Source organism: Apodemus sylvaticus, chromosome 17, assembly GCF_947179515.1.
Source record: "Apodemus sylvaticus chromosome 17, mApoSyl1.1, whole genome shotgun sequence".
In the NCBI taxonomy this organism is placed as follows: domain Eukaryota; kingdom Metazoa; phylum Chordata; class Mammalia; order Rodentia; family Muridae; genus Apodemus; species Apodemus sylvaticus.
Genome location: NC_067488.1, coordinates 33527406 through 33549872, shown reverse-complemented (window position 1 = coordinate 33549872; position 22467 = coordinate 33527406). Strand labels below are relative to the sequence as shown.

Here is a 22467-nt window from a genome sequence, read left to right as displayed (position 1 = left end):
GACTTGTTAGGGCTAAGGCTACCACCTTTCTCCTGCCCTCCCGCGGGGCGCCCTGCCACCTCACCATCACCCACACCTCCTGCCTCATCGCGTCCGCCTCCAGCTCCGCCCCTGCTCCCCATGCCGGCGCTATGGAGTTATCCGAAGGGAGATGATTGCCGCCACAGCTGTTAACTTAGCACCCATCCTAGCCATCGGTCACCCTCGACCAGCCTTTCTGCAGCCGCCGAGACGTGGGCGTCCAGAGTCCAGTGCCGCAGCCAGGACCCGCCCGACGCGCAGCAGAAGCGCGGCGCCCAGGCGCCTCTTGGAGAAGACTGCGCCAAGACGCTGAGCCTAGAGCCAGCCAAGGAGCTTGAGCGCAGAGAGGGCTGCGTGGCTCAGAGCGCCGAGGATTTCGCGGACAAATAGCCACCACTTTCACTGCGCATCCAAGCTGAGCTGATTGGCGGGAAGGTGGCTTGCCAGTACGCAGCGGTCCGCTGGCTGCAATCTATCAGGAGTCCCTGGCTCCCGGGCTCACTATGACTTGACCTGTGGGGGCCCTGCTCAGGGGCTCCTGCAATCGAGCAGCCTAGGAAAGAAGGGATCACTGCCAAGCGGCCTTCGGGTCTTTAGGAACCCCTACCCCCAACTGCCACAACCAGTGTCTGCGCCTCCCTCCCTGCGGACCCGAGCCATGGAGCTCTCGGATGTGCACTGCCTTGGCGGCAGCGAGGAACTCTACACCATCCACCCGACGCCCCCGGCCGGCGACGGCGGGAGCCGCTCTCGGCCGCAGCGACTGCTGTGGCAGACGGCGGTGCGACACATCACCGAGCAGCGCTTCATCCACGGGCACCGAGGCGGCGGTGGCGGTGGCGGTGGCTCCCGCAAAGCCTCGAACCCTGCGGGCAGCGGACCCAATCACCACGCGTCGCAGTTGTCTAGCGACTCGGTGCTGCCTCTCTATTCTCTGGGCCCCGGAGAGCGAGCGCACAACACCGGTGGCACCAAAGTCTTTCCGGAACGCAGCGGGAGTGGCAGCGGCAGTGGCAGCGGGGGCGGGGGCGACTTGGGTTTCCTGCACCTTGACTGTGCCCCAAGTAACTCGGATTTCTTCCTCAATGGGGGATACAGCTACCGAGGGGTCATTTTCCCAACCCTACGCAACTCCTTCAAGTCTCGGGATTTGGAGCGCCTCTACCAACGCTATTTCCTGGGCCAGAGGCGCAAATCGGAGGTAGTGATGAACGTGTTGGATGTTCTAACCAAACTCACCCTTTTAGTCCTGCACTTGAGCCTGGCCTCGGCTCCCATGGACCCTCTCAAGGGCATCCTGCTAGGCTTTTTCACTGGCATCGAGGTGGTGATCTGCGCCCTCGTGGTGGTCAGGAAAGACAACACCTCCCACACTTACCTGCAATACAGCGGCGTGGTCACTTGGGTGGCTATGACCACCCAGATTCTGGCAGCAGGCCTGGGCTATGGGCTTCTGGGCGACGGCATAGGTTACGTGCTTTTTACACTCTTCGCCACGTACAGCATGCTTCCGCTGCCTCTCACCTGGGCCATCTTGGCTGGCCTGGGCACATCCTTGCTGCAAGTCACCCTTCAAGTATTCATACCCAGGCTAGCGGTCTTTTCCATCAACCAGGTAATGCCAGCTTGCACTTGCTTTCCCGCCCCACTCCCCCGGGGTTGTTTAGAAATAACTTCTAGAGAGCTGGGGTGGCCCCATTCCTGTAAGTCGGCTTCCCTAGCCTAGGCTTTGGCGGCTTTCACGGCTCATAACAACTGGAACAAAACGGCTAACTTTACTCTTCTGCTCTGGTTTGTAATTGTCCTCTAACATAAGCCTTTGCGGCTGACACCCAACGTCTACAGGCGCTGAGGCAGGACTCAGAAGGGAAGAACTGCCTAGATTTGAGCTGGGGTGCTTTGCTAACTCACAGCAGGTTGCTATAGGGATTCTTCGCTTGGGTTTCTGCTTGGCTTGTTTCTGAATGGACTGTAATCTTTGCTAAATGTGGAATTGCAGTGCTGGGCGCCCTCCAAAAGGCCCTCCTCATCCTTCACAATCCTATGACAGGGATTTTATTTGGGAAACGTTAGTGCCCTTGGGGATCTACCGGTGGGTTTCACCTCTTATCACAGTGCCCAGCCCCAGATCTCTGAATAAATAAATAAAAATAGGTCTCAGGAATTGCAGAATGGCAGACTCTTGGCAAAGCATATAAGTTTTTCTTAATTAAAAGAGACGTTTTAATGTAGATGACTTTAATGAAATACTTAGATGAAGTCTCCAACTCTGTCCCTCTCCTTTCTCCCTCCCCCTCTCCTCCTCTCCCTCATTAAATATGGGTGTGCTTATGAGAACAAAGTTCCTGTTGTCTCTGGCCGGCCGGGAAGGTAGACAAAGAATCTGTTGTTTAAATTCACTAAAACCAATTGATAATTAATGGCCTGACACTGTTTAACAAATATCTGGTACTTAGCAGGGAGAGTAGGTGTGGGGGGGCTTCTCATCTACTGAGGGACTCGATTTAGGAAGAAAGCAACTGTGAGGCACTTGGCTAGGGGCCATTTTTGTATGAATCTGCCCTGTCCTCAACATCTCTGCTAACTCTTGCTGGATTGTGTAGACGTTAAAACTCCTCTAGCCAGGTATAAATAGAGAGTTCTTACAATGGACAATCCTACTAGAAATGACTGGTGGTGGCGGATCAATCGCGCCAATGACAAGCTTTGCGCATCATTGCCTTCTGGGGTCTGATTGGATTGGGGGATCCCTTTCCTTTCATGATGGCTCTGCGTCTATTTGCTGAGGTTGCTTATCGGGTTAGCTGTTTTGACTGTGCTTTTTGAAATGTCTCCTCTAGAACAAGCCAAGAGTGCCTAAAGCACTTGGCTGTGATCACCAGGCAGAAAACAGGGAGAGAAGAAAGAACCTTGCTGAGATCTGGGTAGCTGAACTTTTCTGGACTGTAGGCAGTGGTGACTAGACTCTCCAAAATATCCCAAGTCTTTAATATTTGATGCATAGTAAAGTGTCCTTTGAAGAAGGCCTTGGGGCCTTTGCCCGGAGTTGTATAATATTATACAATGTATAAGCTGCACATTTCGAATTCTGTGAACACAGATGTCTGAATCGCTAGGATGGAAACCGACTTTCTTCCAAGTATCCTTGTTTCTTTCTTCCTTTTCTTTACTATATTTCAATGTCAGCAAATCATTGCTTTCTTCTTTTGCCCCTCCCTCCAATATCCTCCTCATCTGTCTCCTGTTTCTCACCTCCTTTTTGAAGGCCTGACTCAGTCTGAGTTCTTCTCACAATCAACCATAGATATCTGATGTCTACAGAAAGCCTCATTTACAACCCACTGCCTTTCAACAGTAGCCTTCCTTGGTGCACATTACTGAAAGACCACGTAAAATATGCCAGGGTAGTATTTAGGAAAAACACACCCTAAGTGTCAAATTATGAATGTCTTCAAAGTTCTAAGTATAGATATGTTTTTCTTGCCAAATGAATCCAGCAAGCAAATTCTGGCTCCATATTTGTTTGATACTCTACTTAAATACTACCAGATGGGAAAAGATTAAAAATAACCCCCAATGTCTTCCCTCTCCCATCCTACGATAAACAGTTCTCCACTGTGAAAACCAAGACCCACTACATGTAAACTAATCCTATTCACCTTTCTGTCTGGGACAGGTTATTGATTTAATAGGATTTCACAGGCTGAGTAACCTTTCCACCATACTGAAGATACCTGGGCCATAGTATTCTTCAGCTTGGGGCTGTTAAGTTCCTTTAAATATTTTCCTTTGGCGCCCCCTAGGGGTACAAGCTTCTTCGAGCCTGCGGGAAAGTGGAGAGTTTCTGTCTTTTCCAAACCCCTGAGTTTGTGTTACTTTGGGTTTGTTTATTTGGTTGGTTTGGTTTCTTGGTTTGGGGTTGGGGGGGGGGGGGGAGTGTTTTATTTTGTTTTGCTCTGCTTTAATTTTAAGAAATACTGGTTGATTTTCCATGCTCAATACATAAATCACACTTAGAACTTGGTAAGAACCTCTGTGGGCAACCATAGTGAATTCCTAAGCCCTCGCCACAGCCTAGTCTATGAACCAGGGGCTGCTTCTCCTCTTATACTTCCTCTTCTGTTCTTCTTCGGATCCTAAATTCTCCACCAATCTTTCCATCTTCCTAATACCTCAGAAACTTTCATACCTCTTTGTCTTTATATCTGCATTCTAGGTCCATAACACCCCTCCCCCCCCCAATTCTTCATATGATCTGGCACGTTCTATTTGTCCAGATTCTCACAGGCCACTCTCCCTGGTGCACAACTTGTTTTGGTTTCACCACAGCAATTAGACAGTCTGAAACTATATTATCATTTTGTTGTGTCTCTTTTGTTTTTACCTGAAGTCTCAATGTTCACAAGAACACACACACTAAAAGGGCAAGAGATTGCCTTCGTGTTGACGATTTTATCCATAGCACTTAAACAAATACCAGACACAGAGTAGGCATCATAAAAATGAGGCTGCTTATCACATGATTATAAGATATTCAACTTCCCAAACTCTTTGTTGGTGAAAGAATCCTCCACTCACATACATCTATACAAGCATAGCACGTATACACAATTAAGTTGTTTATGTAGATGACAGGCTCTTGCCACTAAATACTGTTTGGAGAAGTCAAAATACACAGCATATCATTTGTACAATATTTTACAAAGAGCTGAGATCTTTTGTTGTTGTTATACCTGATGATGACATATAGGCAATACAGTCCTTCATTTTAATTTCAAAGAAGAAAGGTCAGATTTTTGGAAACAAAGGGGACTTTCTGAAGTTAGGGAGCTAACAGGTGATAAGGACAGAATTAGAATTTGAACTCCAGTGCTAACAATTCTTCAGCAACCTCTAAGGGCAAACTTTCTGCAGACTAAAAGTAAGATGAACACCTTTTGTTAGTCAAGAGAGTACTAGGCCATACACTAGATCGATGAGCATTTAATGAAAAATGCAGAAGGGAATTAAGAGAGGAAAAAGCCAGAAATGGCATAGCTTCTTTAAAATCATTCTGCTTAGCTGGGTACCAATTCATCAACTGAAGGCCATAAACCCTTTGAATATCAGCTCTTCGCATTAATCTTAATTCCTTCTAAGAGGATGGCTCAGGTTTAACTTAGTATTTTCAAGGCTCGTGGGATTAAAACGAGAATATAGTGTCAGCGACACCCTGTCAGCTGTCTCACTTCACTGAAAATGTCATCTTCAAAAGTAATAAGCGAGCCAGTAATTGCCTTCTTAATCCAAACCACGAGTTTCTGCTGCTACTGCTTCCACCACTAAGAAATCACATCTGTGTCTAGAAAGGACAACCACATTGCCTCGAATCCCTGCAGACCCTCATCATCATATGAGCAGACAAAGCCCTTGTGAATATGCATCACAAGTTGATTCCCACTGTGGATATGAGACTTAATCTTAAAAAACTCCCTGAAGAGAGAATTCTTCTCAGCATAGAGATGGTTTGTATTCTTTCTACTCAGGAAACAAACTAAATCACTACCCTCCAAATTCCAACAATCATACAACACACACACACACACACACACACACACACACACACACACACGAGATTATAGTTCATAGACAATGTAAATAACCACCCAAATTGCCCACATATTTTCTGGGTCCAGAAACTCTGGAAATAATGAGGAACCTTCTTAAGGCACAAAGCCAAATTGGAACATTTTTTTAAATCAATGCCCTACAAGAGTTCAGTTGCAGGTAGCCTGAGGTCTAGCCTTCAGCCACTGAGTTTAACTGTGTCAGCCTCACATATGGTATGCAAATCAATGATATTGAGAGTCCTTCCCATACCCTCTAAGAAGTTGATATTTCTCCATCTTAATCCAATTGTTTATCCAACCAGTTAAATTTATTAATCAGAAAATGTATTATAAGATGGCATTACACACATAAATGAAATATAATGCTAAGGTTCCAGATACATTCTAAGCACCATAGCTATGATCAGCATTTTATTCTGCGTTAATTTCTTGTGGCACTAAGAAGGGGCTACCTAACATTTAAAAATCTTCTTGTTCTCATTCTTCAGCTCATTAGACACAGGATGATAAAAATCATTTAGTTATTGGAAAACTGAGAGCAGTAATATTTAACCAGAAAGATGACTGCATTGTGCCTCTTCTCTCTGGGGTTTCTAAAATGTTATAGCCAGTGGCTAATTAGTCATCTGTGTTTCTTGTTGAAGCAGATAAGGAGATAAGGGTAGAGAAAAGGTGATTTCTGCAAGATAACTCTACGAGCAAAAGCACACAGGTATGCAAATCCAGGTTAATCCATGTTCAAGGTCATGCTGTCAGTTAGAAATTTCTTTCCTGCCTTAGACACATCTCATCAAATCGGAGACAGCAGAGACTACAGACAGACAAATACCAATTAAGTAATGATTCTTGAACTTGACAAATAATGAGACCCAGTTGGACTGCTACCTGTCCTATCAGTAATCCTGTAAGACTGCATGCAATTGTAGCAGGTAAGATAGGGATGTGTGACAGGAGCAGCTGGGGTGTAGGAGAGAAACTGTGGCTTAAATATGCAGTTCTGCTCACTTAGGTGAGGTATTGACCTCAGAGTAAAAACAAAGCAGAGATAATGGAGTTACAGCCTCTCTTTCTGTCTCTGTCTCTCTCTCTCTCTCTCTCTGTCTGTCTGTCTGCCTCTCTCTTTCTCTCTCTCCTCATTTATACAATTTAAACACAAGTGCATTTATATATCTTTGTCTAAAACTAGGGCTCTTGGCATCTAACTAAATCAAAGAGATTCTATGACTACTTAATGCACAATAAATGACATGTGATTTAAACCACCTCTAATTTGGTAAACACTCAATTTAGAACAGAGCTGCCCATTTAAATGGTATGATTAGACTCCAATTCTGACTTAACTCACCTCTCCAGTTATGGTGTGCAGTTTCTAAGCCCTGACTACCTGTGTTTCTGTACATTCTTTTGGACTATTCATGTGGGCTTTAAAATAATAATTGGAACCAGCATGTCTGAAAGATGTCTTTCAAAGGCATATTTAAGTGTTACCCTTCCCCAGAGGTGCCTCTGAATGCTGGAGAATGAAGCTATTATTCTCCTGCTTGTGAAAATACAAGTCTTCCTTCATGGTCTTTATTTTCTCTTTTCTTCATTTTGACTTTTCATTCTTATTTTGCCTTTTATTTGTTTGTTTAAACTATTATTTTGTTTGTCTGCTATGGTGGAGAGTAGCTTGGTTCCGTAAAGGATTTGTAATGATGCCAAAGTGATCAATTAAATCTCATTGGCCCTGTTCTGTGGGCATCTTTGTCTAAGAATTGCAAATAGATTTGGTGGCTGTATATTTAGAGAGAATTGTAAACTGATTGTGTAATGTGTGCTGTTCGAGATTAAATTGTGAATTTGTTTCCCTTCATGTCTTGTTATGTCACCTGACTGTCATCAGTGGGCCAGAGCACAATTAGATTAGAACTGGGGACAGGGGTGGGGGTGACTCGAATTTTGGAGCAGCAGCTGCAATGTCCTGCTAAGTGGGACGAATGCATTAGTCATATTTACACTCTGATGATTGATGGCATATAAAAGCTCACCAAAAATAAGTAAAACCAAGCATAAGAGGAAAAGATTTAAAATGCACACACACACACACACACACACACACACACACACACACACGTGTGTGTGCACAATACTACTACAATCATCTGTGGCATTTCACTGTTGTCTAAATATTTCTTAGGATGCTAAGTTATTCACATCCCGTCCCAAGTTGGTCCATTTGAGTTGATCCTGCATGTATTTGTTTCCAGAACAAAGATGACAGTTGCAATATTCATCTCAAGCCTTTTTCTCTCTAAGAGACCAGTAGGCCCAAAATAGGCAATTAGGCAACACATCAATTCATTTGACATATTGTTTCTGAAGCAAATTTCTGGTTCTTTTTTTCAGAACTGAAGTAAGAGTCTAAAGTCTAGCAGCAGCACTGAAAGTTGGGGAACATGTGTGACACATGGGTTTTCACCTCAGTCAGCCAGATAATGGCTTATATAAATAGTTTCTTCCTCAGGATGAGTACAGGAATACTGTTTTGTCAACCACCCACAGCAGGGGAAGCCAGAGTAATTGGCCACAAGCTTCCCCAGGAAATGTAATTGGATTTACACACTCAAATTATATCATGTGAGCTTTGTTTATGAAGGATATTTTAGGAAGCCAGGTCACTTAAGCAGTACTTGAGAAGCCAGCTTTTCTCACTGCAAGATTTTTTTTTTTTTCAGTCAGCTGTGTGGGATAGAAGAATGCAGAGAAGATTAATTAACCATGGAGGTGCTGTGCATGCAGTGGGAAGCTCCAGCCACATTCTAGTCCAAATGGAAACCATTTTCTTAGCAAATGCTTCCATGGGACTATCTTTTTAACCAATGAACTGAGTTTATGATCTGATGTCAAATAAACATACAATGGCTTGTTTCAACGCTATCTCTGGGCTGGGCTTCGAATGAATGCTTGTCGTGTGAATTTCTTTACCTGAATTATATATAATTTTAATATACACAAAACCTGAAGTATCTATTATATATTGTGTTAGTTAATTTGCTCTATTTTTATGAAATTGACGCCTAAAGTTTGGTGTTGCAAATTGTAAAATGCCTATGAAGCACAGGTTCTCCCTCTGCTCTGGATAGGTTTTGATCCCCAAGGGCAAACTCCCCCCACCTCATCTCTGAATTCACAAACTCCCTGACCCAAATCTATTCAACTATCATCTATGTTAAAGCACAGCCTGGTCAGTTTGGTACTCAGCAATACCACCGGACTAGAATTCACTAGGATGTAAATGGTTAATAAACAGTTTGCCTACTTAATACCCATTGTCCTATTCCTCCTTATTAAGAAATGTTAATATCTATATGGTGAAGACATGAACTAGATGAGAAAGGAAATTGAAATTAATGAGGGGGAGAGGTTCTTTCTAAGTATGTGATTTTCTAAGCTGTTATTTATATTTAAAGTACATACCATGTAAAACATTTACCTGAGAACAAAACCCACAGACACTTTATTTTGTAAAGATCACATCCTTGGCTTGTACCAGATGATTTTCTAGGTGACAGGAATAAACAAATTCAGAATTTCTTCATTTGTGTGCGTGTGTGTGTGTGTTTGTGTGTGTATGAGTGTGTGCATGCACAAACACATATGCCTATATCTATGCCTACATGATTCCCTACAAATAAATTGAGATTGCTCATAAAATAGACTACTAAATAATAGTCAGCACATAATAACAATACATGTATTTTTTCAACTTAGACTATAAGAAACATAACTCCCAAATTTTAACAAAACATCAGAAAAATACAGGAAAATTACTGAGGGCATACTTGAGGATAGAAAGAATATCAGAGGAATCTGGTGATTGTCCCCAAATATCTGTGGTTCTGCAATGACCATGAGGTTGATTATTCTATGTGTGTCTCATACCAACCATGAAAGAGGTGAGGATCTTTAATCTGGGAAGCCACAATTTTAAATGATGGGCTCTCCAACAGGAAAATTCACCAAGGGAAAGCTGTACTAGTGGCAATTCATAGGCACTATCTTTGGGAAGATTCTGGTCATTTCTTCAAGGCAAGTTGAAAGACATTGGTTACACCTGCAAGTAATCAGGGTTAGTTTGCATTCAAGAAAAGGGAGAAGGAGGAAGGGCAGTAGGTTTAAAGTTAAAGACATGTGATTATATTAACTGACTGTCCTTTTGAGTGTTCCTCTTTGATCTGTGCATAATAAAGCATCAACCTGTTGATATTGTAGGGACCACAACTATCACACATGGCTACTGCATCAGCAAGAAATGATGAAAATAGACTAGATTTTGCTGTACTTCAAAAGCAGCATTGGGTTTTAATAAGGAGGAAATAGAGAATGGGTATTAAGAATGTAAACTGTTTACATCCTAGTGAATTCTAGTCCTGGGGCACTACTGACTACCAAACTGCCAGACCTTGCTTTAACAGAGCTGATATTTGAATAGTTTTGGGCCAGGGAGTTTGTGAATCCAGTGATGAGGTAGGGAAGTTTGTCCTTGGCGCTCAAAACACATCCAGAGCAGAGGGTTCAGCAAACACTTTTATCATACACAGGTCTTGCCTTCTTTTGACTTCAGCTCTCTAAAGCATGAAACCTTTCTTGTGGAACTAGAGCAAAGCAAAGTTCAAACTCTAGGGAAAAAAGAGGTGAATGTGACTCTTCCTTTTTGATGAGGTACATGCAAAAGGTCATTGGGAGACTGAGGCCAGCTATTTACAAATCACCTTATCTATCACAAGCAGAATGCATCCCAAGTCCAGGAACCTACTAGCAGGGGGATGATACCCCAGCATCAGGATAGGTTTGCAGGGTCAGGAAGGTCTGCAGTTCTGGGGACTGCCAGTTACTATGTTTACTTGACCTTGCTATGAAAGCTGAGGTACTTCTCGGGAACCCAGATAATCTTTCCCACATGGGGGAGGGCAGACAGGAGCTTCAGCAAGGTTCAAGTTTCTCTCACTGGACCTTTGCCACACCTTAGGTTTTCACCTATCACAACAGTACCATTGCCTTCCCGTGTGACCACCAGACTGTCAGATTCTTGATCACAGCCACTGGGTCACATTATGTTTGTGTCACTAGCCCCTGGCATAGCACAGGGCACAAAGACAGCTCTGAATGTCATACTTTTCAATTTTAGGAATGAATATCTATGGCCTGAGCACCTCCTTCATATTGATCCCTTCCCAGATCTCAAACATTCACCAACTGGGAATGAGAAAACAATGACAGAAGTCACTTCCCATATTCTGTATGTCAGACATTACCCTGTGGTGTGCATTGTCCAAGATGTCAAAGCTGTTTTTCTTACTCATTATTTATTAAATAATTAAGGAAAACCTCAAAGCATTTTCCAGATCATTTCATTAAAATAAAAGTTATAGTTCTGAATTATTTGTGAGTATTTACCCATCCATGACAGTTTTTCATACTTACCACTTCTTTCACTTCTTGAGACTATAATCACTTCATTTCTCCTTTTCCTCCCTCCAGACCCTCCCATATACCCCCTCCTTGCTCTCTTCAACCACCTCATTGCTAAACTAGCATATTCCTTAACTATATTCTAAACAATTGTTCTTATACATGCAGATAAGTATAGTCCTCACCCCTCCTGGAGGAAACTTCTCATTGCAACAGAGGAAAATGATACCAAAAACTATTACAGTCAAGTAAAATACAGTTGTGTAGTTAAGCTCAGAGGGCTATATAAAACACTCTCAGCCAACCATTGAACTGAGCACAGGGACCCCAATGGAGGAGGTAGAGAAAGGACCCAAGAAGTTGATGGGGTTGCAGCGCCATAGGAGGAACAACAATTTGAACCACCCAGTACCCCCAGAGCTTCCAGGGACTAAACCACCAAACAAAGAGTACACATGGAGGGACCCATGGCTCCAGATGCATATGCAGCAGAAGATGGCCTTGTTGGACAGCAAAGTGAGGAGAGGCCCTTGGTCCTGAGAAGGCTAGATACCACAGTATAGGGGAATGCCAGGACAGGGAAGCAGGAGTGGGTGGGTTGGGAAACATGGGGAGAGGGGATGTGTTAGGAGAGTTTGGGGAAGGAAACCAAGAAAGGGGACAACATTTGAAATGTAAATACAGAATATATCTAATTAAAAAACACATCAGGTTCAGGAAACATTGTGGCAGAGGGAATAGAAAGACTGCAAGTAATGAAAGAATGGGGAATCTGCTGTGACATTATGTCTCATAGGAATAAATACCAGAAACTATATCCAGGAAGTCTCATCAACATGACTTTTGAATGGGTCACACCCGCCAATTCAAAGTAGAGCCCTAATACTAAGAGAGGGGCTGCTTTCTCCTCTATCTTCCCTGTTCTGTAGCATTCTGGCTCTGGATCCCAGGGTCCACACCAGCTTATCATCCCATGTACACTTTCTGTCACTTCCTTGGCTTGGCACCCCAATCATAGCCTTTCCTGTGCATGCTCAGTGTGTGTGTGATCTGAAAAGAATTTCTCCCCTCTTTTACCTAAGTCCTGGTGTTCCCCAAGCAAGGGGCTCGACTCTGCCTCACTCTTAAGGGGAGAGCATTGCACAAAATGGGCTAATTTTTTATTTCCTGCATCTTCAATTCTATCATGTACAAACCAGATTAGAAGGTCTCCAAAAACGTTTATGAGAAACTATTCTGCGTTTAGTTCCGTGAAGTACTCTCCTATGTGGTTCTTTTTTCTATTTGCCAGTTAGGAACTAAGTCAGTGAGAGCAAGGTCAAAGGCAAAATCGCTGTGTTTTTTTGGTGAGCCTAGTGGTTAACCGCCCATCCTTGAGGGTGGACTCATGTCTCCAAGTGGTGAGTAATTAATGAGTATAAAGCCTTCTTGCCTCTTCTCTGTTTATGAAATATTAGTATTGCCTCTTCCCCTACAAAGTACATAATGATATCACATAAGCTATTGGGGCCTACCCACACCATCTCAGACAGAAAGAAACTACACAGTGGAACATGTACCTATGCATGTCTATATATATGTGTGTATGTGTATATATATACACATACACATACATATATATATATATGCATATGTATGCACACACACATGTAAGTACATTTCCTTAAAACCACAAACTCTCATCCTATTTTTGCTCTGGATTTTTCTCAGTAACTTTGGCCAAAGAAATGACTTTGGCTCTTTGTGGCCAAAATTTCCATCATACCTTAAAGGTTTTGTGTAGAGTGGATTTGAAAGAATCCTCAATGCTAAGATCAGACTCTATCATACTTCCCCTGTCCAAATATTCTGCCTCAATTTACCTAACTCCAAATCTCCACAGCTGTCTTGACAGCTGTGCTATAAATGTCACATAGTCGAGGTAGCACCCAAGTCACCATCAAGCCTTTATGGCCTTACCTAATGTCCCCTTGAGTGTCTTTAGAACTCACTCTTCATTTTACCTCTCTGTGAACAAATGCCTCAACGGTCATAGCAGCACGCCTCTTGCTTCTTCCCACTTTACACAAAAAGATATTGGGCTCAGAAGAGTGAAATCATCTCCCTCAAATCCAGGGACTAATGAGAAGCCCCAGTCTACAGTTTTCCATTTCCGATGCTTCCCTCTGGAACTGATGGTCTTTTAAGGCCACTTTATCTGTGTTAGTTAACTATGGAGTTAAATATGCTAGTTTTTGAGGCAGTATGTTATAAGTGACAAAGAAAACGAAGAATGAAGTTGGTATTCCAACTTCTTTGATATTAGTCTACAGAATCCAGAACATAGAGTGTTGTATTGAAAACAGCACCTAAAATATCATCTAGCAATACAGCTTTGAACACACCATTCACCTGCCTTGGCTTCATGTGCAGCTACAAATTTCTATCCTGGGTGGAGGAGACCTAAGTAGTTAAAGTACTTGCCACACAAACAAGTAAACTAGATAAATAATCTGCACACAGGTCATGTAAGTATGGTGCCTGCAGAGGCAGGGGGATTCCCAGAGCAATCTGGCTAGTGAGACTCTCAATGAACTCAGAGTTGAGTGAGAGGACCTTGCCTCAAAGAATATAGAATTTTCTTGACATCAATCTGGGATCTCCATATACACATGCATACACATCACACCACACACATACACACACACACACACACACACACACACACACACACCTATCTATGAAAAGAATAAAAAAAATCCAAACACTGAAATTGAGTTATAATTAACGTGGATATGGGGTTTTGTATTTGTCTTGGGTTTATTTGATTCCCTAAATCAGACAATGGCAATTCTTATAGAAAATATATCTGAACATCTTTGATTTTGAGAGTCTAAGGATATAGCAAATGAGAAATGATTGAGCAAATGCTCAGAGCAACTTACTACAGGGTTTGTAATATTTAATTCTTCTGCTGGTTGAGCTTGCTGTAAGACTATGAGTCACTGAAGTCACTGAATTTGTTTTAGAGAGAATGATGACTGTGATATTTAATTGACAGACAATTGTTTCTTTTGAATATCACATTAGTGGCTCTGTGGCACTTGTCAGGATTTCAAAATGTGTGTTAGCCGTGATCAACAAGCCATTTAATGTCAACATTATTCAACAGTGATTGATCTGTCATTTACTCAGCTTGAATATCTATATTGGGCGCATGGTTTCTATAAAGTTTTATTTGTCTGTAGCTCCCCCAGGAAAGAGACAATGTGGCTTTGTAGAATCCACTTCATCTTGCTATAGCTTAGTCATTTCACATATAACCACATGAAATTTAGATACCTTTTGCCAATGTCTCTTTGTATAAATGAATAAGAAAGAATTTGAACCTAATAGACAACAATGGCAAAAAACCTGAGTGATGAAACAATTCCTTTAACAAAGAGAGGTTGGAGTAGTGCACGGCAGCAATCTGCCTTGCTCAGTGATTGCCGAAACACAGAACAATTATTCATAGGGTGCATGCCTCTGTAGATGTTGATGTAGAGTTGTAGATGAAAGACACAGGATGGCTGTACCATCCCAAACACCAATGCCAGTATCAGTGCACACAAGACATGACCCACACCTCGAGTTGAGGATCTAACCACTAAACACCAAGCAACATGTTCTTCAATTCCTCTCATACACAAAAGTACCAGTCATGAGGATGCCTCCATTACCATTTATCTAGAACATTCTTTCCAAAAAAAAAAAAGAGAGAAATTATTTAGCTATCATTTAGTGCTGTTGTGTCTCTCTGTGGATCTGTGAATAGAATTCCTTCCTTATACAAAGTATTTCAGATAACAAGTTTCTGTTTAATATATTGCACAAAAAATCTGGCTAGTCATCAGGTTAAAGTCACTGAGTTTAAAGCATCCAGAAGAAAAAGACTCAGACAATGAAATTTGCTTTATCAGGCCTTTCTCATGTGCATATTTCAAATTGTAGATCTAGCCCAATATCAAAAGAAAAACTAAGTGACAGCAAAATAATATATTCCCAATAAATCAGAGGAAAACTCATAGGAAGAAAAACATCCATCAAATGATACGAACAAAGTGAAATTTGCAATAGTATCAGATTACCTAGCAAACTAAACTAGGTATTAAACTGATTTAAGGGATAGTGCCATACTGTATAAAGAAAAAGAGGTTCCCCACTGTTCCCTACCTTACCATCCGACACTTCTAGTTCACTGACCCGCCTAGGCACCACTAAGTTCCTACTTGGTAATGTTTGAGAAACATGTCTTGCAGTTCCTCAGAAAACTGGGCATGGCACTTCCAGAGGACCCTGCTATACCACTCCTGGGCATATACCCAGAGGATTCCCCCGCATGCAATAAGGACACATGCTCCACTATGTTCATAGCCTTATTTATAATAGCCAGAAGCTGGAAAGAACTGAGATGTCCCTCAATGGAGGAATCGATACAGAAAATGTGGCATATTTATTCAGTGGAATACTACTCAGCAATTAAAAACAATGAATTCATGAAATACTTAGGCAAATGGATGGAACTGGAGAATATCATCCTAAGTGAGGTAACTCATTCACAAAAGAACACACATGGAATGTAATCACTGATAAGTGGATATTAGCCCAGAAGCTCTGAATACCCAAGACACAACTCACATACCAAATCATTTCCAAGAAGAAGGAAGGAGAGGGCCCTGGTCCTGGAAAGGCTTGATGCAGCATTGTAGGGGATTACCAGAACAGAGAAGTGGGAGGGGGTTGATTGGGGAATGGGCAGAGGGAAGAGGGCTTATGGGACTTAGGGGGAAGGGGGAACCGGGAAAGGGAAAAATCATTTGGAACGTAAACAAAGAATATAGAAAATAAAAAAGAAAATTCCTTATAGATATTTTCCCATTAAAGACTCCAGTGTTCTTAAAATAGAAGCAAGTAGAACACATTCACATATGATGTTGCTATTGGTTGGTGGGCTTCAAGATGGAAAATGGTTCCTTTTGATTCTGAGTATCCATGGAGTATGAGTTGTTTTCTGTTGTTACAAGGAAGCACCATGACCAAAAGTGGCTTATAGAAAACAGAGTATATTTTGACTTATGGTTCTAGAGGGAGGGTCCATAATAACAAGGAAGGCAAGCCACGGGCAGCTGGAATGAGAAGCTGAGAGAGCTTATCTCCATCTACACACAGAAAAAGAGAGAGTGAACTGGAAATTGGCTATAAATTCTTAGAACCTTCCTCGGGCTTGACCTTCCTACAGCAAGGCTCTATGACCTAAAAGTTCCATAACTTCCCTAATAACCACTAACCATCACAGACCATGAAGAGAGTTAGAGGCCACACAGATGAAAGTAGACGACAAAGAAATATGAGTCTTAGGAAACTGATTATACCTTAAGGCCATTATACTGACAATATACTTCTGTTTTATTCTTGAGCACATGAATGCATATGTTCATGGTTTTGTGTGTTTGTGTTAAGACTACCATTAGACTCACTATGTAGCCCAGGCAGCCCTGGAACTCATGACCCTCTGCCGTTAATCTTCTAAATCCTGGGCTTTCTGGTGCGTCCCACCACACTCAATTAGGAATTTCGAACTGGTGCAAATTATACTTCTAATTTATTTAGTCCATTTTATTTTTATTCTCCGTTACGAACATGTAAATATGATTTCTAATCAGTAATGACTGCGATGTAATCATGGTGTATTCTCTGAATGATCATCAACTGGTCTCTGAGATAAATTAGAAGTTTGCTATCCTGTGCTTGTTTATCTAATGTCTAAGAAAAAAATACAGCAAACAGACATTTTCATGTCCTGGGTCTTTGGGACGTCTGTTTCTTTTGCTTTGTATGTGAGATTTAGGGACCAGAAAGAACCAGATCAGATGTTGCTCCATCTGATGTATAATTTATATCACTAGAATAAATGCAAGGCAACAGTAGTGGCTGGAGACAGGTGGGACTATTTCCCAGGGGAAGAAACAAATGCCTTCCTATTTATAAATCTTTGAAAGCGCACCAGGCTTTGCGAGATTAAAAACTCATCCCTGGAGGTACTCAGCAGAAGCCAGATGCTCCTGGCCAGGGATTTGGTACAAAGGAGGATGGTTTGAACAAAATAATATTTTTAACATCCTCTCCAATTTGAAGCTCATGATTCTGGGACTTGTCTAGGAGTTACAAATAATAGGTTAGGCGTACAAAAATCAGACTGTAAAAGAAAGTCCAAGAAATATTCTACATTGCAGAGAGATGTTATGCACTATGTTAGGCTGTTTCCTCAAACTTGTTCTTGGCCTGATTTTTGCGAGGCCAGGGTTTTCTGTTCTACTCCTGCAGTAGGCCAAGCCTGGAACCTTAAAGGAGTTTCCCCTCTACATCTCCCTGTCTATCTCTATGGCTAGTCTCTCCCTGTCTAGCTTGATCTCTGCTCCTTCTGCTACATAGTGCTTAAAAAAAATCTGCAGTATTGATCCCTTCCCCCTTCCAATTCCAATTTACCAGGGACAGCACTGAATATTTGCGTTACAATGTGTTAGGAGTTCAAGCAAATGCCGTTAGCGTCTCCTTGCTCTTTCCTGGGTTGCACATCTTACTACTGGCCCAGTCTCCTTCAGATGGTGACATCCTTCACCATGCTCTCATTCCTCAACCATGTTTCACTCAGATCATCAGAAACACCCATGTCTTCTGGTCCTCTGAGGCCTGAGTTCTCAAGGAGAGCAATTTCGCACGGATGTCTTCTTATGTCACAACTTAATTGGACTTCAAACCTTTTTTATTTTTCCTAGAAACCCCTTCCTCTACATCATCCTCCACTTCCTCTCTATTCCTACTGTACTGGCTGGTTTTGTGTGTCAACTTGACACAGGCTGGAGTTATCACAGAGAAAGGAGTTTCAATTGGGGAAGTGCCTCCATGAGATCCAGCTGTGGGGCATTTTCTCAATTAGTGATCAAAGAGGGAAGGGCCCCTGGTGGGTGGTACCATCTCTGGGCTGGTAGTCTTGGGTTCTATAAGAGAGCAGTCTGAGCAAGCCAGGGGAAGCAAGCCAGTAAGGAACATCCCTCCATGGCCTCTGCATCAGCTCCTGCTTCCTGACCTGCATGTGTTCCAGTCCTGACTTCCTTTAGTGATGAACAGCAGCGTGGAAGTGTAACTTCAATAAACCCTTTCCTCCCCAACTTTCTTCACGGTCATGTTTGTGCAGGAATAGAAACCATGACCAAGACACCTATTATTTTCTTTTTCTATTCATTTCTATTATTTCCTAGTTCTATTACTTCCTTTTCTTCTAATCCCCTTCCCCCTCCTCCTCTTCCTGCTGCTGTTACTAGTCTGCTTCAGTGTGCTTCTCCTCCTCCTCCCCCTCTATCTCCCCTCTCTTCCTTCTTCCTTCTCTTCTTTTCTATTTTACTCCTCTCATGCAATCTCCTATTCTCTCTTCTTCCTTTCCTCTCTCTCTCTCCTTCTCCTCTCCTCTCATACTCTTTCCTTCTCTGCCTGCCTGTTTTGTCCGACTTCACTATCATTTAGGAAGCACAATGAAGACAGTATGCAGGTTTGTTTGTTTATTCACCAAAATATTACTATTACTCTATGTTTGATAATTATTTAAGAATAAAAGAATAGAAATAGAATAGAAATGCACAAGCTCAGACTGATTGTGAGTGTATTTGGTTTTGTGTGTGTGTGTGTGTGTGTGTGTGTGTGTGTATCTCCTATATGTGTCTCCAGCTGACTGTAAACTCATATTGTTCTGCTGAGGATACAAGTGTGGTCTACTACACTGATCTGGCTAAAGAATTTCAATGTCTAGAAAGTTAAACTTAGGTTCAATCAGGGTTCAAGTAGTGCCACCACTAAGTTTGTGGTGTTTCTCCCCTGTTCAAATGCTAGGGAAGGCTAAGTCTGCAGATTAAACAGTTTCAGTACCAAGCTCAATAAAAATTGCACCAAAATAAGATGACCTAATGGATCTGTCAAATTGTAACTCCAAATATCCCATGCAAAATTCCTGTGCCAGGGTGATAACATTCTTTTAATAGCTTATGTCCTATAACAGACCTTGTTGTTTTCACATCTTTAAATAGATGCTACATTTAAGAGGTAAGCAAGCATCTATTCTATTAAATAAAATTACTATTGTCTTACTGCTTTTATGTCTGCTGGTGGCTCTCAGTAAGACTGGCATAGCAAATAAAAGTGAAACATTTGTTGTCTTCATGAAGAAGAATTTGATGCTAACTGGATTAGGTGTAGAGGACAGAAAAATGACTCCCTAATATCCTGTAGTATCTGAGACAGAAGATATGTCAGTTAAGGCTGAGACTCCTACAAATAAATTCATTTTGGAAGAGCCAGTAAAGAAAATATTTAAAACTACTGAAAAAAAAACTGGGTAGTCATAAAGTAGAACTCCGTTACTAGAAAAAAAATAAAGACTCATATTCACAACTTCACAATATTTTAATCTTCAGGAAATTGTTCTCCTACACTTCACCCCAAATAGAAGAGAAGAAATCTGGCAATGTTAATGATAACACACATTCTAGTATTAGCTTAGTTGGGTCTGACTCCTGACACCAAAACTCATTGATCTAGCATGATATTTAACCTCAATAAGCCTCAGTAAAATGGGAGAGATTGCTACATAAATTTTATTTTTTTAAAAAGTGTGAGAATAAACAGAGTTGATACAGAAAATTCCCCGAAACAGTTTCAAACCTCATGAAGGCTACTTGACATTGTGCAGATTGCAATGGAAGCTTGTGATGTATGGACTTTGACTCTAATTTATTGACACTTCTTCGGTCCTAAGAACAATTCCCAGAGCACAGATGTTCAGTGAATTTTTATTGAATGAGTAAATAGAAGCACTAGGGAGGTTAGAATGAGCAGCCACTGGAAAGTTGACATCAGATTCTGAGCAAAGTACTAACAGGTAGCCTAATTAATGAAAATGTATGCATTTGATAACTTTTAACTCATATGGCGACGTTATGCAACTGAAAGCTGGAACAGTACATTGACACATCAATTTTCTAAGACGTTTGGTACATTTTACTAAAAGGTTTTTTGTTTTTTTTTAGAACTACTTCTCTTTCTTTGCACGTTCTTTTTGACCTTTCAAAATATTAATAGCTAAAGGAGACAGTGTTGGAATTATATTGAGTCACTATTTTGATTAAATATTGAAGTAGAACATGTATTTCAAAGCCGACTTCTCCCCCTAGAATCAACATTTACTCTGAATGACCTGCTCACTCAGAGCACTCATATCTAAAACCCACATCTCTAGCATTTATAATACAATTTATACTTTCACATACAAGATGATATATATATATATAATTACTAGCCTCAATATTATACACCAAACAAGGAAACAATAGAAGCAATGTCCTGAAAAAGGTTTGTGTGGGTGTGCGTGCAAGAGAGAGACAGAGACAGAGACAGAGAGACAGAGACAGAGAGAAGCAGAGAGACGGAGATATGGAGAGACACTGAGAGACAGAGATATACAAGTGCCATTCCTTGGGTATTTAGCACCTTTGTTGTTGAGATAGATCTCTCAATGTCCTGAAATTCATTCATCAAGTAGGCTAGACTAGCTGGTCAGGGAGCTCCAGGGATCTGTCTGTCTCTACCTCTCCAGCACAAGGATTAAGTCTTTCTACTACACCTGACTTTCTAGATGTGGGATCTTGTGGATTTAACCAGATTTTTCAACTGGTAAGAGAACAATTTTCTAAATGAACTGTCTCCCCAGTTCGCTGGAAGGTTTCTAAGACTCTGAAACAGTTCCAGGGTATGATTCTACATCATTTATCTCCCAGTAAGGGTTTTATTATCTTGCAAACTTCATACTCACTATTATAGTAACTGAGGAACAAAAAATTGGCTATTGGGTTAAAAATGAGAAAATCATCAATGTACCAATGATTGGCTCTCCAGGGCATGTGTATGGCATATCCTGGTGCTGCCCCTGAACATTCCAGCATATATACAGGGTATTCACCTCTGGCTTTCCAGATTTTCTTATGCTAAGTCATAAAAACCAATTATGAAAACATTTTTCCCTATGCATAAGGTCAAAAGCCATGGCTTGGTGAGAAGGCTCCACAGGTGAGGATACCTGCTACTTAGCGTGAAAGACTGAGTTTGATTCCTGGATCCATGTCGCAGAAGGCAAGAACTAATTCCCACAAGTTACACACTAAATGAATGAATGAATGAATGAATGAATGTAAAATTTTTAATGAAAAAGCCAAGGCATTTGTCTGGAGAAAAGGGACTCAGGGTAGGAGGGAGGAATCTCAGTTGGAATGGTTCTAGTCACCTGATTCAGATTCTTGTCTGCTTTGCTTTCAGAACTGATGATCCAAACTTGGTGAAATTCTTAAGGGTCCCCCAAGCCTGTTTTAATCAAAACGGGAATTTTGGTCCCAATATCCTGGATGAACCAGAAGGATGCCTTTTGTCCAAAGAAGTTTTAAAAGAATGTCTAGGGGAAGCCTTCATGCCATTATGTATTTTGCCATCTGTAGCACATGGACCAATGTCTCTCTGAGACATGCTCCTTGAACTTAATGAAGTCCAGACCCTTCTGTGCTCTAATAGTACTATAGCTTCATACTGGTGGAAGTGAATGTTGCCCAAGTGGTCACAGAATCCTTTATCTTCTTTGGTACAGCCCACCCTATTATCTCCGTCACACCTATGCTCCAGCCTTCTTTCTATGCAATCCTTAAACATACCAGTCTGCTGGTATAAACTATTCCCTCTGCTCAAATCTCCTCCCTACAGAGGTCCATGTGATTCCCTCAGGATCTGGCTTGAGTCATCCACCCAGTGGGGACATCTACATTTAGATACTTAATTATGTTTGTGACCTCTCTCCTTATAAATCCCTACCCAACCTCCTCTTACATTCCTCATTAACTTAGTTTGATATAAAAACGCTTATCTTCTACTCTTGCTGGAAACCGGAAATTATGGTCATGTTTTATTGTGTCTTTAGCAGGGCCTGACAAATAGCAGGTTCATGGGAAATTTTATATTTATTGAGGGATGAATAAAGAATTGCATTTCTGTGAATTTTTGCACTGACATTTTCTCTCATTCTTAAATAGGCACAAGCTTCACAGCACATTTTTTCTATTACAGAGAAAGTAAAAATCACTTTATTTTTTTATTTTCTGTGACCCCATAAGAAAGGGTGTAATCTTTTTCCATTGACTAACATATCCTGAGAGCCTAGAACTTTACAGACCTTGAGTTTAACAGAGTGCCCTCTACAAAACAGTTTCCCAAGTTTGAAATTTTTTTTATGATTTTCCTGTCTCTTGATCTGTAATATGTACCCACAGAAAAG

At 41.5% G+C, this 22467-nt stretch overlaps 1 protein-coding gene across 3 annotated transcripts in view; it reads left to right on the top strand.

The window, feature by feature from the left end:
- Positions 1 to 660: 660 nt before the first annotated feature.
- The window catches only part of Adcy8 (adenylate cyclase 8), a 221447-nt gene continuing 199640 nt past the window's right edge, over positions 661 to 22467 (top strand). For all 3 annotated transcript variants that reach the window (XM_052161501.1, XM_052161500.1, XM_052161499.1), the window contains exon 1: positions 661 to 1636. In XM_052161501.1, coding sequence (XP_052017461.1) covers positions 680 to 1636 — 957 coding nt within the window. In that variant the 5' untranslated portion in view covers positions 661 to 679. The remainder of the gene's footprint in view (positions 1637 to 22467) is intronic.